Source organism: Petromyzon marinus, unplaced genomic scaffold, assembly GCF_048934315.1.
Source record: "Petromyzon marinus isolate PM22_M1 ecotype Great Lakes invasive population unplaced genomic scaffold, UKy_Petmar_22M1.pri1.0 PM_Scaffold_449, whole genome shotgun sequence".
In the NCBI taxonomy this organism is placed as follows: domain Eukaryota; kingdom Metazoa; phylum Chordata; class Hyperoartia; order Petromyzontiformes; family Petromyzontidae; genus Petromyzon; species Petromyzon marinus.
In genome coordinates this window covers 1-16,133 of record NW_027423445.1, presented here as the reverse complement: position 1 = coordinate 16,133, position 16,133 = coordinate 1, and the positions used below count along the sequence as shown (strand labels likewise).

General features: G+C 48.0%; 1 protein-coding gene across 1 annotated transcript in view; it reads left to right on the top strand.

Annotated features, from left to right (window-relative positions):
* LOC116938021 (U4/U6 small nuclear ribonucleoprotein Prp31-like) overlaps window positions 1-16,045 on the top strand; it is a gene marked incomplete at its 3' end in the record, with an annotated part of 47,754 nt that extends 31,709 nt beyond the window's left edge. The window contains exons 10-13 of the mRNA XM_076064436.1: window positions 4,428-4,555; window positions 4,987-5,059; window positions 10,953-11,081; window positions 15,941-16,045. Of these exons, the coding sequence (XP_075920551.1) occupies window positions 4,428-4,555; window positions 4,987-5,059; window positions 10,953-11,081; window positions 15,941-16,045 (435 nt within the window). The remainder of the gene's footprint in view (window positions 1-4,427; window positions 4,556-4,986; window positions 5,060-10,952; window positions 11,082-15,940) is intronic.
* Window positions 16,046-16,133: the final 88 nt, after the last annotated feature.

The following is a 16,133-nucleotide window of genomic DNA, read 5'->3' as shown; positions in this document are numbered from 1 at the left end:
TATTGAAGGCGATCCGGAGTCTGAGACCAGGAAAGGCAGCGGGCAGAGATGATCTCCCAAGCGAAATGCTGAGGGAGGGTGGCGTTTGTGCACAGACTGCCCTATATGACATCATAACAACAGTCTGGACCACTGGACGGGTTCCGCAGGATTGGAAGGATGCCCTGGTGGTCCCCCTTTTTAAGAAGGGGGACCGCACAGACTGTAACAACTACAGGGGCATCTCACTCCTCAGTGTGCCGGGAAAGGTCCTGGCAAGGATTATTCAGCATCGCCTTGCCAGGCACGCTGAGGAGAGGCTTGCGGAGCCCCAATGCGGTTTCAGGAAAGGGCGGTCCTGCACAGATGCCATATTTTCTGTCCGTCTGCTACAGCAGAGGTGTAGGGAATTCCAACAAGACCTACATCTCTGCTTTATTGACCTGGTCAAGGCCTATGATACCATCAGTAGGCCTGGGCTCTGGGTCGTTCTTCGTGCTTTTGGAGTACCTGACCCTCTGCTCACGATCATTAAGGACCTTCATGATGGTGAGCGGGCCCGGGTAAAACTACGTGGCCGGGAGTCAGAGCCATTCCCTGTACACCTTGGGGTGCGACAGGGATGTCCTCTGGCTCCCACATTATTTAACATCTATTTTGACCACGTAGTTCGTGAAGCCTTCAATAGCTGTACCGGGGGAATCTCCATATGGTACAGATATAATGGGAGGCTAATCGATGCCCGGGTGCGGTCAAGGGATGGCTCCCTATTGCTCAACCACGTTATGTATGCTGATGACTTGGTAATAGCTGCTCAGTCAGAGGAGGAGTTGGAGACGCTGCTGCTGAGACTGGAGCGTGCCACTAAGAGGTGGGGCCTTACCATCAGCCCCACCAAAACTAAGCACCTGCCTGGGTATTTTGTACCATCGGACACACCACCCCCACAACTCCCAATCGGTGATGGGGCAGTTGTGGAGAGAGTGGAGAGTTTCCCATACCTGGGCAGTGTGCTTATGACTGGCTCCAGTTTAACAGCAGAGGTCTCACTCCGAATCAGTCGAGCGGCAATATCTTTTCATCGGTTGCGTAACGCTGTGTGGAAGCTACCTGGTCTGTCGCTCCGCACTAAGCTTCAGGTCTTCTCGGCCACGGTCATTCCCTCCCTTCTCTACGCTTGCGAAACGTGGACCCCCCTAATGGAACATCTTCGCCGGTTAGAAACATTTAGGCTGGCCTGCCTACGATCCATCCTGGGTTTAACCAGACTGGATTGTGTGAGGAGCTCACAAATCCTTGAAAGATCTGGGCAGGGTCCCATCGGTGAGCTCCTCCGGCAGGCAAGGCTGCGATGGCTGGGTCATGTAGCCCGCATGCCCAGCCACCGCATGCCGAAACAGCTTTTGTTTGGCCGGATTGAGGGGGCTAAGCGGGCGCGGCACGGGCTAGAGAAGAGATGGAGTGATGTGGTACAGGAGGACGTGGAGCTGAGTGGACTTGCCGATGACTGGTACCAGCGGTGTCAAGATCGGCCTCTGTGGAGGAGGCTCGTGAAGGATGCTACTGGGCAGTTGGAGGCAGTCGCCCTCCAACAACAACGGAGGGCGGAGGAGCGACGCTCACAACAGCGAGCGGAGCGCCGGGTGGCTAAAGCACAGCAGGTTGGCACAGTAGGGGGCACAGGTGGTGCATCAGCCAGTCATCTCAGTCAGTCGACCCGTGGCACCTGGGTCTGCCCCGTGACCTCCTGCCAGCGGGCGTTCGACACTTCACGTGGCCTCAGGGTGCACATAGCCTGGCACAAGCGTCGTGGTGACGTCACCGCCACTTAGTGGCGAATGGCGGTTGTTGTTGTTGTTGTGTCACCGTGTGTGTGTGTCACCGTGTGTGTGTGTGTCACCATGTGTGTGTGTCACTGTGTGTGTGTGTGTCACTGTGTGTGTCATTGTGTGTCACTGTGTGTGTGTGTGTCACTGTGTGTGTGTGTGTCACTGTGTGTGTGTGTGTCACTGTGTGTGTGTCACTGTGTGTGTGTCACCGTGTGTGTGTCACTGTGTGTGTGTCACTGTGTGTGTGTGTCACTGTGTGTGTCACTGTGTGTGTGTGTCACTGTGTGTGTGTGTCACTGTGTGTGTCACTGTGTGTGTGTCACTGTGTGTGTGTCACTGTGTGTGTGTCACTGTGTGTGTGTCACTGTGTGTGTGTGTGTGTGTCACTGTGTGTGTGTGTCACTGTGTGTGTCACTGTGTGTGTCACTGTGTGTGTCACTGTGTGTCACTGTGTGTGTGTCAGTGTCACTGTGTGTTTGTGTCACTGTGTGTGTGTGTCACTGTGTGTCACTGTGTGTGTGTGTCACTGTGTGTCACTGTGTGTGTGTCACTGTGTGTCACTGTGTGTGTGTCACTGTGTGTCACTGTTGTGTGTGTGTCACTGTGTGTGTGTCACTGTGTGTGTGTGTCACTGTGTGTGTGTGTGTCAACGTGTGTGTGTCACCGTGTGTGTGTCACCGTGTGTGTCACCGTGTGTGTGTGTGTGTGTCACCGTGTGTGTGTCACTGTGTGTGTGTCACTGTGTGTGTGTCACGTGTGTGTGTGTGTCACTGTGTGTGTGTGTGTCACTGTGTGTGTGTGTGTCACTGTGTGTGTGTGTGTCACTGTGTGTGTGTCACTGTGTGTGTGTCACTGTGTGTGTGTCACTGTGTGTGTGTCACTGTGTGTGTGTGTGTGTCACTGTGTGTGTCACTGTGTGTGTGTCACTGTGTGTGTGTCACTGTGTGTGTGTCACTGTGTGTGTCACTGTGTGTGTGTCACTGTGTGTGTGTGTCACTGTGTGTGTGTGTCACTGTGTGTGTGTGTCACTGTGTGTGTGTGTCACTGTGTGTCACTGTGTGTGTGTCACTGAGCTTGTGTCACTGTGTGTGTGTGTCACTGTGTGTGTGTCACTGTGTGTGTGTCACTGTGTGTGTCACTGTGTGTGTCACTGTGTGTGTGTCACTGAGCGTGTGTCACTGTGTGTGTGTCACTGTGTGTGTGTGTCACTGTGTGTGTGTGTCACTGTGTGTGTCACTGTGTGTGTGTCACTGTGTGTGTCACTGTGTGTGTCACTGTGTGTGTGTGTCACTGTGTGTGTGTCACTGTGTGTGTCACTGTGTGTGTCACTGTGTGTGTCACTGTGTGTGTGTCACTGAGCGTGTGTCACTGAGCGTGTGTCACCGTGTGTGTACACTGTGTGTGTCACTGTGTGTGTGTCACTGAGCTTGTGTCACTGTGTGTGTGTCACTGTGTGTGTCACTGTGTGTGTCACTGTGTGTGTGTGTCACTGTGTGTGTCACTGTGTGTGTCACTGTGTGTGTGTCACTGTGTGTGTGTCACTGAGCGTGTGTCACTGAGCGTGTGTCACCGTGTGTGTACACTGTGTGTGTCACTGTGTGTGTGTGTCACTGAGCTTGTGTCACTGTTTGTGTGTGTCACTGTGTGTGTATGTCACTGTGTGTGTCACTGTGTGTGTCACTGTGTGTGTGTGTGTCACTGTGTGTGTCACTGTGTGTGTGTCACTGTGTGTGTGTGTGTCACTGTGTGTGTGTCACTGTGTGTGTGTCACTGTGTGTGTGTCACTGTGTGTGTGTGTCACTGTGTGTCTCTGTCACTGTGTGTGTGTCTCTGTCACTGTGTGTGTGTCACTGTGTGTGTGTGGTCACTGTGTGTGTGTGTCACTGTGTGTGTGTGTCACTGTGTGTGTGTGTCACTGTGTGTCACTGTGTGTGTCACTGTGTGTGTCACTGTGTGTGTCACTGTGTGTGTCACTGTGTGTGTGTGTCACTGTGTGTGTGTCACTGTGTGTGTCACTGTGTGTATGTCACTGTGTGTGTCACTGTGTGTATGTCACTGTGTGTGTGTCACTGTGTGTGTGTGTGTCACTGTGTGTGTCACTGTGTGTGTGTGTCACTGTGTGTGTGTGTCACTGTGTGTGTGTGTCACTGTGTGTGTGTCACTGTGTGTGTGTCACTGTGTGTGTGTGTCACTGTGTGTGTGTGTCACTGTGTGTGTGTGTGTCACTGTGTGTGTGTCACTGTGTGTGTGTGTCACTGTGTGTGTGTGTGTCACTGTGTGTGTGTCACTGTGTGTGTGTCACTGTGTGTCACCGTGTGTGTGTCACTGTGTGTGTCACTGTGTGTGTCACTGTGTGTGTGTCACTGTGTGTGTGTGTGTGTCACTGTGTGTATCACTGTGTGTGTGTCCCTGTGTGTGTGTCACTGTGTGTGTGTCACTGTGTGTGTGTGTCACTGTGTGTGTGTGTCACTGTGTGTGTGTGTCACTGTGTGTGTCACTGTGTGTGTGTGTCACTGTGTGTGTGTGTCACTGTGTGTGTGTCACTGTGTGTGTACACTGTGTGTGTGTGTCACTGTGTGTGCCTGTCACTGTGTGTGCCTGTCACTGTGTGTCTACCAGGTCGGCTTCGACTTGAAGGAGGAGGTGGAGAAGCGCTTTGACAAATGGCAGGAACCTCCGCCGGTCAAACCCATCAAGCCCCTGCCAGCCCCCTTGGACGCCCTGCGAAAGAAACGTGGAGGGCGCCGGTAACCGTGGAGACCGGGCGGGGATGGGGACGGTAACCGTGGAGACCGCGGGGGATGGGGACGGTAACCGTGGAGACCGCGGGGGATGGGGACGGTAACCGTGGAGACCGGGCTGGGGGGCTGGGGGCGGGGCGATGGGGTTACCACGGAGATGAGAGGAGGGGGGGAAGGGTAACCGTGGAGATAGGGAGACGGGGTTGCCACGGAGACGGAGGGCGGGTTGGGTGAGAGGGTTGCCACGGAGACGGGGGGAGCGTGGGTTGCCATGGAGATGGGGGGGGGGGGGGCCTGCCGGTAACCACGGAGACGGGGAGAAGGGCGTTGGGGGGGGGGGCGGGGGCGGTCGCAGGTAACCATGGAGATGGGGGAGAGGGGGCGTGCCGGTAACCATGGAGACCCACACACCCCCCCTCCTCCCCTCCTCCCCCCAGGTACCGCAAGATGAAGGAGCGTCTTGGCCTCACCGACCTCCGCAAACAGGCCAACCGCATGACCTTCGGAGAGGTGAAAACCACGGCCTCTGTCTCACCACCTCGCGCGGCTTCTGTCTCACTTTAAATACAACTTCTGTCTGTCTCCAAATACAACTTCTGTCTGTCTCACTTTAACTACAACTTCTGTCTGTCTCCAAATACAACTTCTGTCTCACTTTAAATACAACTTCTGTCTGTCTCCAAATACAACTTCTGTCTGTCTCACTTTAAATACAACTTCTGTCTGTCTCCCTCGTACAGCTTCTGTCTCACTTTAAATACAACTTCTGTCTGTCTCCAAATACAACTTCTGTCTGTCTCACTTTAAATACAACTTCTGTCTGTCTCCAAATACAACTTCTGTCTCACTTTAAATACAACTTCTGTCTGTCTCCAAATACAACTTCTGTCTGTCTCACTTTAAATACAACTTCTGTCTGTCTCCAAATACAACTTCTGTCTGTCTCACTTTAAATACAACTTCTGTCTGTCTCTCTCATACAGCTTCTGTCTCACTTTAAATACAACTTCTGTCTGTCTCTCTCATACAGCTTCTGTCTCACTTTAAATACAACTTGTGTCTGTCTCCAAATACAACTTCTGTCTGTCTCCAAATACAACTTCTGTCTGTCTCCAAATACAACTTCTGTCTGTCTCTCTCATACAGCTTCTGTCTCACTTTAAATACAACTTCTGTCTGTCTCCAAATACAACTTCTGTCTGTCTCACTTTAAATACAACTTCTGTCTGTCTCCAAATACAACTTCTGTCTCACTTTAAATACAACTTCTGTCTGTCTCCAAATACAACTTCTGTCTGTCTCACTTTAAATACAACTTCTGTCTGTCTCCCTCGTACAGCTTCTGTCTCACTTTAAATACAACTTCTGTCTGTCTCCAAATACAACTTCTGTCTGTCTCACTTTAAATACAACTTCTGTCTGTCTCCAAATACAACTTCTGTCTCACTTTAAATACAACTTCTGTCTGTCTCCAAATACAACTTCTGTCTGTCTCACTTTAAATACAACTTCTGTCTGTCTCCAAATACAACTTCTGTCTGTCTCACTTTAAATACAACTTCTGTCTGTCTCTCTCATACAGCTTCTGTCTCACTTTAAATACAACTTCTGTCTGTCTCTCTCATACAGCTTCTGTCTCACTTTAAATACAACTTGTGTCTGTCTCCAAATACAACTTCTGTCTGTCTCCAAATACAACTTCTGTCTGTCTCCAAATACAACTTCTGTCTGTCTCTCTCATACAGCTTCTGTCTCACTTTAAATACAACTTCTGTCTGTCTCCAAATACAACTTCTGTCTGTCTCACTTTAAATACAACTTCTGTCTGTCTCCAAATACAACTTCTGTCTCACTTTAAATACAACTTCTGTCTGTCTCTAAATACAACTTCTGTCCGTCTCACTTTAAATACAACTTCTGTCTGTCTCTAAATACAACTTCTGTCTGTCTCACTTTAAATACAACTTCTGTCTGTCTCTAAATACAACTTCTGTCTGTCTCCAAATACAACTTCTGTCCGTCTCACTTTAAATACAACTTCTGTCTGTCTCTAAATACAACTTCTGTCTGTCTCACTTTAAATACAACTTCTGTCTGTCTCTAAATACAACTTCTGTCTGTCTCTAAATACAACTTCTGTCTGTCTCACTTTAAATACAACTTCTGTCTGTCTCTAAATACAACTTCTGTCTGTCTCTAAATACAACTTCTGTCCGTCTCACTTTAAATACAACTTCTGTCTGTCTCTAAATACAACTTCTGTCTGTCTCACTTTAAATACAACTTCTGTCTGTCTCTAAATACAACTTCTGTCTGTCTCCAAATACAACTTCTGTCTCACTTTAAATACAACTTCTGTCTGTCTCCAAATACAACTTCTGTCTGTCTCGCTTTAAATACAACTTCTGTCTGTCTCCCTCGTACAGCTTCTGTCTCACTTTAAATACAACTTCTGTCTGTCTCCAAATACAACTTCTGTCTGTCTCACTTTAAATACAACTTCTGTCTGTCTCCAAATACAACTTCTGTCTGTCTCACTTTAAATACAACTTCTGTCTGTCTCCAAATACAACTTCTGTCTGTCTCACTTTAAATACAACTTGTGTCTGTCTCCAAATACAACTTCTGTCTGTCTCACTTTAAATACAACTTGTGTCTGTCTCCAAATACAACGTCTGTCTCACTTTAAATACAACTTGTGTCTGTCTCCAAATACAACTTCTGTCTGTCTCCAAATACAACTTCTGTCTGTCTCCAAATACAACTTCTGTCTGTCTCACTTTAAATACAACTTCTGTCTGTCTCCAACTACAACTTCTGTCTCACTTTAAATACAACTTCTGTCTGTCTCTAAATACAACTTCTGTCTGTCTCACTTTAAATACAACTTCTGTCTGTCTCTAAATACAACTTCTGTCTGTCTCACTTTAAATACAACTTGTGTCTGTCTCCAAATACAACTTCTGTCTGTCTCACTTTAAATACAACTTGTGTCTGTCTCCAAATACAACTTCTGTCTGTCTCCAAATACAACTTCTGTCTGTCTCCAAATACAACTTCTGTCTGTCTCTCTCATACAGCTTCTGTCTCACTTTAAATACAACTTCTGTCTGTCTCCAAATACAACTTCTGTCTGTCTCCAAATACAACTTCTGTCTGTCTCACTTTAAATACAACTTCTGTCTGTCTCTCTCATACAGCTTCTGTCTCACTTTAAATACAACTTGTGTCTGTCTCCAAATACAACTTCTGTCTGTCTCCAAATACAACTTCTGTCTGTCTCCAAATACAACTTCTGTCTGTCTCTCTCATACAGCTTCTGTCTCACTTTAAATACAACTTCTGTCTGTCTCCAAATACAACTTCTGTCTGTCTCACTTTAAATACAACTTCTGTCTGTCTCCAAATACAACTTCTGTCTCACTTTAAATACAACTTCTGTCTGTCTCTAAATACAACTTCTGTCCGTCTCACTTTAAATACAACTTCTGTCTGTCTCTAAATACAACTTCTGTCTGTCTCACTTTAAATACAACTTCTGTCTGTCTCTAAATACAACTTCTGTCTGTCTCCAAATACAACTTCTGTCCGTCTCACTTTAAATACAACTTCTGTCTGTCTCTAAATACAACTTCTGTCTGTCTCACTTTAAATACAACTTCTGTCTGTCTCTAAATACAACTTCTGTCTGTCTCTAAATACAACTTCTGTCTGTCTCACTTTAAATACAACTTCTGTCTGTCTCTAAATACAACTTCTGTCTGTCTCTAAATACAACTTCTGTCCGTCTCACTTTAAATACAACTTCTGTCTGTCTCTAAATACAACTTCTGTCTGTCTCACTTTAAATACAACTTCTGTCTGTCTCTAAATACAACTTCTGTCTGTCTCCAAATACAACTTCTGTCTCACTTTAAATACAACTTCTGTCTGTCTCCAAATACAACTTCTGTCTGTCTCGCTTTAAATACAACTTCTGTCTGTCTCTAAATACAACTTCTGTCTGTCTCACTTTAAATACAACTTCTGTCTGTCTCTAAATACAACTTCTGTCTGTCTCCAAATACAACTTCTGTCTCACTTTAAATACAACTTCTGTCTGTCTCCAAATACAACTTCTGTCTGTCTCGCTTTAAATACAACTTCTGTCTGTCTCCCTCGTACAGCTTCTGTCTCACTTTAAATACAACTTCTGTCTGTCTCCAAATACAACTTCTGTCTGTCTCACTTTAAATACAACTTCTGTCTGTCTCCAAATACAACTTCTGTCTGTCTCACTTTAAATACAACTTCTGTCTGTCTCCAAATACAACTTCTGTCTGTCTCACTTTAAATACAACTTGTGTCTGTCTCCAAATACAACTTCTGTCTGTCTCACTTTAAATACAACTTGTGTCTGTCTCCAAATACAACGTCTGTCTCACTTTAAATACAACTTGTGTCTGTCTCCAAATACAACTTCTGTCTGTCTCCAAATACAACTTCTGTCTGTCTCCAAATACAACTTCTGTCTGTCTCACTTTAAATACAACTTCTGTCTGTCTCCAACTACAACTTCTGTCTCACTTTAAATACAACTTCTGTCTGTCTCTAAATACAACTTCTGTCTGTCTCACTTTAAATACAACTTCTGTCTGTCTCTAAATACAACTTCTGTCTGTCTCACTTTAAATACAACTTGTGTCTGTCTCCAAATACAACTTCTGTCTGTCTCACTTTAAATACAACTTGTGTCTGTCTCCAAATACAACTTCTGTCTGTCTCCAAATACAACTTCTGTCTGTCTCCAAATACAACTTCTGTCTGTCTCTCTCATACAGCTTCTGTCTCACTTTAAATACAACTTCTGTCTGTCTCCAAATACAACTTCTGTCTGTCTCACTTTAAATACAACTTCTGTCTGTCTCCAAATACAACTTCTGTCTCACTTTAAATACAACTTCTGTCTGTCTCTAAATACAACTTCTGTCTGTCTCACTTTAAATACAACTTCTGTCTGTCTCTAAATACAACTTCTGTCTGTCTCCAAATACAACTTCTGTCTCTCTCCCTCTTATGACTTCTGTCTCACTTTAAATACAACTTCTGTCTGTCTCACTTTAAATACAACTTCTGTCTGTCTCCAAATACAGCTTCTGTCTGTCTCCAAATACAGCTTCTGTCTGTCTCCAAATACAGCTTCTGTCTGTCTCACTTTAAATACAACTTCTGTCTGTCTCCAAATACAACTTCTGTCTATCTCCAAATACAGCTTCTGTCTCACTCTCTCATACAGCTTCTGTCTCACTTTAAATACAACTTCTGTCTGTCTCCAAATACAACTTCTGTCTGTCTCTCTCATACAGCTTGTCTCACTTTAAATACAACTTGTGTCTGTCTCCAAATACAACTTCTGTCTGTCTCCCTCGTACAGCTTCTGTCTCACTTTAAATACAACTTGTGTCTGTCTCCAAATACAACTTCTGTCTGTCTCCAAATACAACTTCTGTCTGTCTCTCTCATACAGCTTCTGTCTCACTTTAAATACAACTTCTGTCTGTCTCCAAATGCAACTTGTCTCACTTTAAATACAACTTCTGTTTGTCTCCAAATACAGCTTCTGTCTCACTTTAAATACAACTTCTGTCTGTCTCACTTTAAATACAACTTCTGTCTGTCTCTCTCATACAGCTTCTGTCTCACTTTAAATACAACTTGTGTCTGTCTCCAAATACAACTTCTGTCTCTCTCCCTCTTATGACTTCTGTCTCACTTTAAATACAACTTCTGTCTGTCTCCAAATACAGCTTCTGTCTGTCTCACTTTAAATACAACTTGTGTCTGTCTCCAAATACAACTTCTGTCTCTCTCCCTCTTATGACTTCTGTCTCACTTTAAATACAACTTCTGTCTGTCTCCAAATACAGCTTCTGTCTGTCTCACTTTAAATACAACTTCTGTCTGTCTCCAAATACAACTTCTGTCTGTCTCACTTTAAATACAACTTCTGTCTGTCTCCAAATACAGCTTCTGTCTCACTCTCTCATACAGCTTCTGTCTGTCTCCAAATACAGCTTCTGTCTGTCTCACTTTAAATACAACTTCTGTCTGAGTCGATACAGGAGACTGGCAGTGGGTCACAGCTTCTGTCTGAGTCTATAAAGGAGACTGGCAGTGGACCACAGCTTCTGTCTGAGGCAATACAGCAGACCGGCAGTGGACCACGAATTCTGTCTTGAGTCTATAAAGGAGACTGGCAGTGTACCACAGATTCTGTCTGAGTCCATACAGGAGACTGGCGGTGTACCACAGATTCTGTCTGAGGCAATACAGCAGACTGGCAGTGGACCACGGGTTCTGTCCGCACAGGAGACGGTAGACACACTGCCGCGGTGTCTTCGGTCCGCCGGTGTGCCGGATGTAGATTGAGGAGGATGCTTATCAGGAGGATCTCGGCTTCAGCCTCGGCCAGATCGGCAAGTCCGGCGCTGGCCGCATTCGTGCAGCACAGGCCAACGAGGTGACCAAGGCTCGGATCTCCAAGTCCATGCAGGTAACAGCCTCACCCGGTTACTCACCCAGTTACTCACCCAGTTACTCACCCAGTTACTCACCCAGTTACTCACCCAGCCACTCACCCAGTTACTCATCTAGTCACTCACCCAGTTACTCACCCAGCCACTCACCCAGCCACTCACCCAGCCACTCACCCAGTTACTCACCCAGCCACTCACCCAGTTACTCACCCAGTTACTCACCCAGTTACTCACCCAGTTACTCACCCAGCCACTCATCTAGTCACTCAGTTACTCACCCAGTTACTCACCCAGTTACTCACCCAGTTACTCACCCTGTTACTCACCCAGTTACTCACCCAGTTACTCACCCTGTTACTCACCCAGTTACTCACCCAGTTACTCACCCAGTTACTCACCCAGCCACTCATCTAGTCACTCAGTTACTCACCCAGTTACTCACCCAGTTACTCACCCAGCCGCTCACCCAGTTACTCACCCGGTTACTCACCCAGCCACTCACCCAGCCACTCACCTAGTTACTCACCCAGTTACTCACCCAGTTACTCACCCAGTTACTCACCCAGTTACTCACCCAGTTACTCACCCAGCCACTCACCTAGTCACTCACCCGGTTACTCACCCAGCCACTCACCCAGCCACTCACCTAGTTACTCACCCAGTTACTCACCCAGTTACTCACCCAGCCACTCACCTAGTCACTCACCCGGTTACTCACCCAGTTACTCACCCAGTCACTCACCCAGTCACTCACCCAGTTACTCACCCAGTTACTCACCCAGTTACTCACCCAGTTACTCACCCAGTTACTCACCCAGTTACTCACCCAGTTACTCACCTAGTTACTCACCCAGTCACTCACCCAGTTACTCACCCAGCCACTCGCCCAGTTACTCGCCCAGTTACTCGCCCAGTTACTCACCCAGTTACTCACCCAGTTACTCACCCAGTTACTCACCCAGTCACTCACCCAGCCACTCACCCAGCCACTCACCCAGCCACTCACCCAGTTACTCACCCAGTTACTCACCCAGCCACTCACCCAGCCACTCACCCAGCCACTCACCCAGTTACTCACCCAGTTACTCACCCAGTTACTCACCCAGTTACTCACCCAGTTACTCACCCAGTCACTCACCCAGTTACTCACCCAGTTACTCACCCAGTTACTCACCCAGCCACTCACCCGGTTACTCACCCAGTTACTCACCCAGCCACTCACCCAGTTACTCACCCAGTTACTCACCCAGTTACTCACCCAGTTACTCACCCAGTCACCCAGTCACTCACCCAGTTACTCACCCAGTCACTCACCCACTCACTCACCCAGTCACTCACCCACTCACCCAGTTACTCACCCAGTTACTCACCCAGCCACTCACCCAGTTACTCGCCCAGTTACTCACCCAGTTACTCACCCAGTTACTCACCCAGTTACTCACCCAGTCACTCACCCAGCCACTCACCCAGCCACTCACCCGGTTACTCACCCAGTCACTCACCCAGTCACCCAGTCACTCACCCAGTTACTCACCCAGTTACTCACCCACTCACTCACCCAGTCACTCACCCAGTCACCCAGTTACTCACCCAGCCACTCACCCAGTTACTCACCCAGTTACTCACCCAGTTACTCACCCAGTCACCCAGTCACTCACCCAGTTACTCACCCAGCCACTCACCCAGCCACTCACCTAGTTACTCACCCTGTTACTCACCCTGTTACTCACCCAGCCACTCACCCAGCCACTCACCTAGTTACTCACCCAGTTACTCACCCAGCCGCTCACCCAGCCACTCACCCAGTTACTCACCCAGTTACTCACCCAGTCACCCAGTCACTCACCCAGTTACTCACCCAGTCACTCACCCACTCACTCACCCAGTCACTCACCCACTCACCCAGTTACTCACCCAGTTACTCACCCAGTTACTCACCCAGTTACTCACCCAGTCACTCACCCAGTTACTCACCCAGTTACTCACCCAGCCACTCACCCAGCCACTCACCTAGTTACTCACCCAGTTACTCACCCAGCCGCTCACCCAGCCACTCACCCAGTTACTCACCCAGTTACTCACCCAGTCACCCAGTCACTCACCCAGTTACTCACCCAGTCACTCACCCACTCACTCACCCAGTCACTCACCCCACTCACCCAGTTACTCACCCAGTTACTCACCCAGTTACTCCACCTAGTTACTCACCCAGTCACTCACCCAGTTACTCACCCAGTTACTCACCCAGTTACTCACCCAGCCACTCACCCTGTTACTCACCCTGTTACTCACCCTGTTACTCACCCTGTTACTCACCCAGTCACTCATCTAGTCACTCAGTTACTCACCCAGTTACTCACCCAGTTACTCACCCAGTCGCTCACCCAGTTACTCACCCAGTTACTCACCTAGTTACTCACCCAGTTACTCACCCAGCCGCTCATCTAGTCACTCAGTTACTCACCCAGTTACTCACCCAGCCACTCACCCAGTTACTCACCCACTCACTCACCCAGTTACTCACCCAGTTACTCACCCAGTCACTCACCCACTCACTCACCCAGTTACTCACCCAGTTACTCACCCAGCCACTCATCTAGTCACTCACCCAGTTACTCACCCAGTTACTCACCCAGTTACTCACCCAGTCACTCACCCAGTTACTCACCCAGTTACTCACCCAGTCACTCACCCACTCACTCACCCAGTCAACCACCCACTCACCCAGTTACTCACCCAGCCGCTCACCCAGTTACTCACCTAGTTACTCACCCAGTCACTCACCCAGTCAACCACCCACTCACCCAGTTACTCACCCAGCCACTCACCCACTCACTCACCCAGCCACTCACTCACCCAGTTACTCACCCACTCACCCACCCACTCACCCACACACTCACCCACTCACTCATCCAGTTACTCACCCAGCCACTCATCCAGTCACTCACCCAGTCACTCACCCAGTCACTCACCCAGTTACTCACCCACTCACTCACCCAGCCGCTCACCCACTCACTCACCCAGTTACTCACCCAGTTACTCACCCAGTTACTCACCCAGTTACTCACCCACTCACTCACCCAGTCACTCACCCACTCACCCACTCACTCACCCAGTTACTCACCCAGTTACTCACCCAGTCACTCACCCAGTTACTCACCCAGTCACTCACTCACTCACCCAGTTACTCACCCAGCCGCTCACCCAGTTACTCACCCAGTTACTCACCCAGTTACTCACCCAGTCACTCACCCAGTCACTCACCCAGTTACTCACCCAGCCACTCACCCAGCCACTCACCCAGTCACTCACCCAGTTACTCACCCAGTTACTCACCCCAGTCACTCACTCACTCACTCACCCACTCACCCACCCACTCACCCACCCCACTCACCCACCCACTCACCCACTCACTCATCCAGTTACTCACCCAGCCACTCACCCAGTCACTCACCCAGTCACTCACCCACTCACTCACCCAGTCACTCACCCACTCACCCAGTCACTCACCCACTCACTCACCCACTCACCCAGTCACTCACCCAGTTACTCACCCAGTTACTCACCCAGTTACTCACCCAGTCACTCACCCACTCACTCACCCACTCACTCACCCACTCACTCACACACCCACTCACTCACACACCCACTCACTCACTCACCCACTCACTCACAGTAGCACTTCCAAGTCAATGGAGATACTACTGTGCTGATGATGCTGCTGCTACTGATGATGATACTGATGATGATGCTACTGATGATGATGCTGCTACTGCTGATGATGCTGATGATGCTACTGATGATGATGCTGCGACTGATGATGTTGCTACTGATGATGATGCTGCTACTACTGATGATACTGATGATGATGCTGCTACTACTGATGATGATACTGATGATGATACTGATGATGATGCTACTGATAATGCTGCTGCTGCTGCTGATGATGATGATACTGCTACTGATGATGATGCTACTGCTACTGATGATGATACTGATGATGATACTGCTACTGCTGATGATGATACTACTGCTGCTACTACTGATGATGATGCTGCTACTACTGATGATGATACTGATGATGATACTGCTACTGCTGCTACTACTGATGATGACGCTGCTACTGATGATACTGCTACTGATGATGATACTGATGATGATACTACTGCTGCTGCTGCTACTGCTGCTACTACTGATGATGACGCTGCTACTGATGATACTGCTACTGATGATGCTACTGCTGCTGCTACTGATGATGATACTACTGCTGCTGCTGATGATGATACTACTGCTGCTACTGATGATGATGATACTGCTACTGATGATGACACTGATGATGATGCTGCTACTACTGATGATACTGATGATGATGATACTGATGATGATGATACTGATAATGCTGCTACTGCTGCTACTACTGATGATGATACTACTACTGATGATGATGATACTACTGCTGATGATGATGATACTACTACTGCTGATGATGATACTACTACTGCTGCTACTGCTGCTGCTACTACTGATGATGATACTACTGCTGATGATGATGATACTACTACTGCTGATGATGATACTACTACTGATGATGATGATACTACTACTGCTGATGATGATACTACTACTGCTGATGATGATACTACTACTGCTGCTACTGCTGCTGCTACTACTGATGATGATACTACTGCTGATGATGATGATACTACTACTGCTGATGATGATACTACTACTGCTGCTACTGCTGCTGCTACTACTGATGATGATACTACTGCTGATGATGATGATACTACTACTGATGATGATGATACTACTACTGCTGATGATGATACTACTGCTGCTGCTGCTGCTACTGCTGCTGCTGCTGGTTGTGTAACAGAGGACGCTTCAGAAGCAGGTGTATGGGGGCAAGTCCACAGTGAGGGACCGCACGTCTGGGACGGCTTCCAGCGTCGCCTTCACCCCTCTGCAGGTGGGGGAGGGGAGGGGGGAAGGGGGAGGGGAGGGGGGAAAGGGGGGGAGGGAGAAGGGGGGGGGGAGGAGGAAGGGGGGAGGGGGAAGGGGGGGAGAGA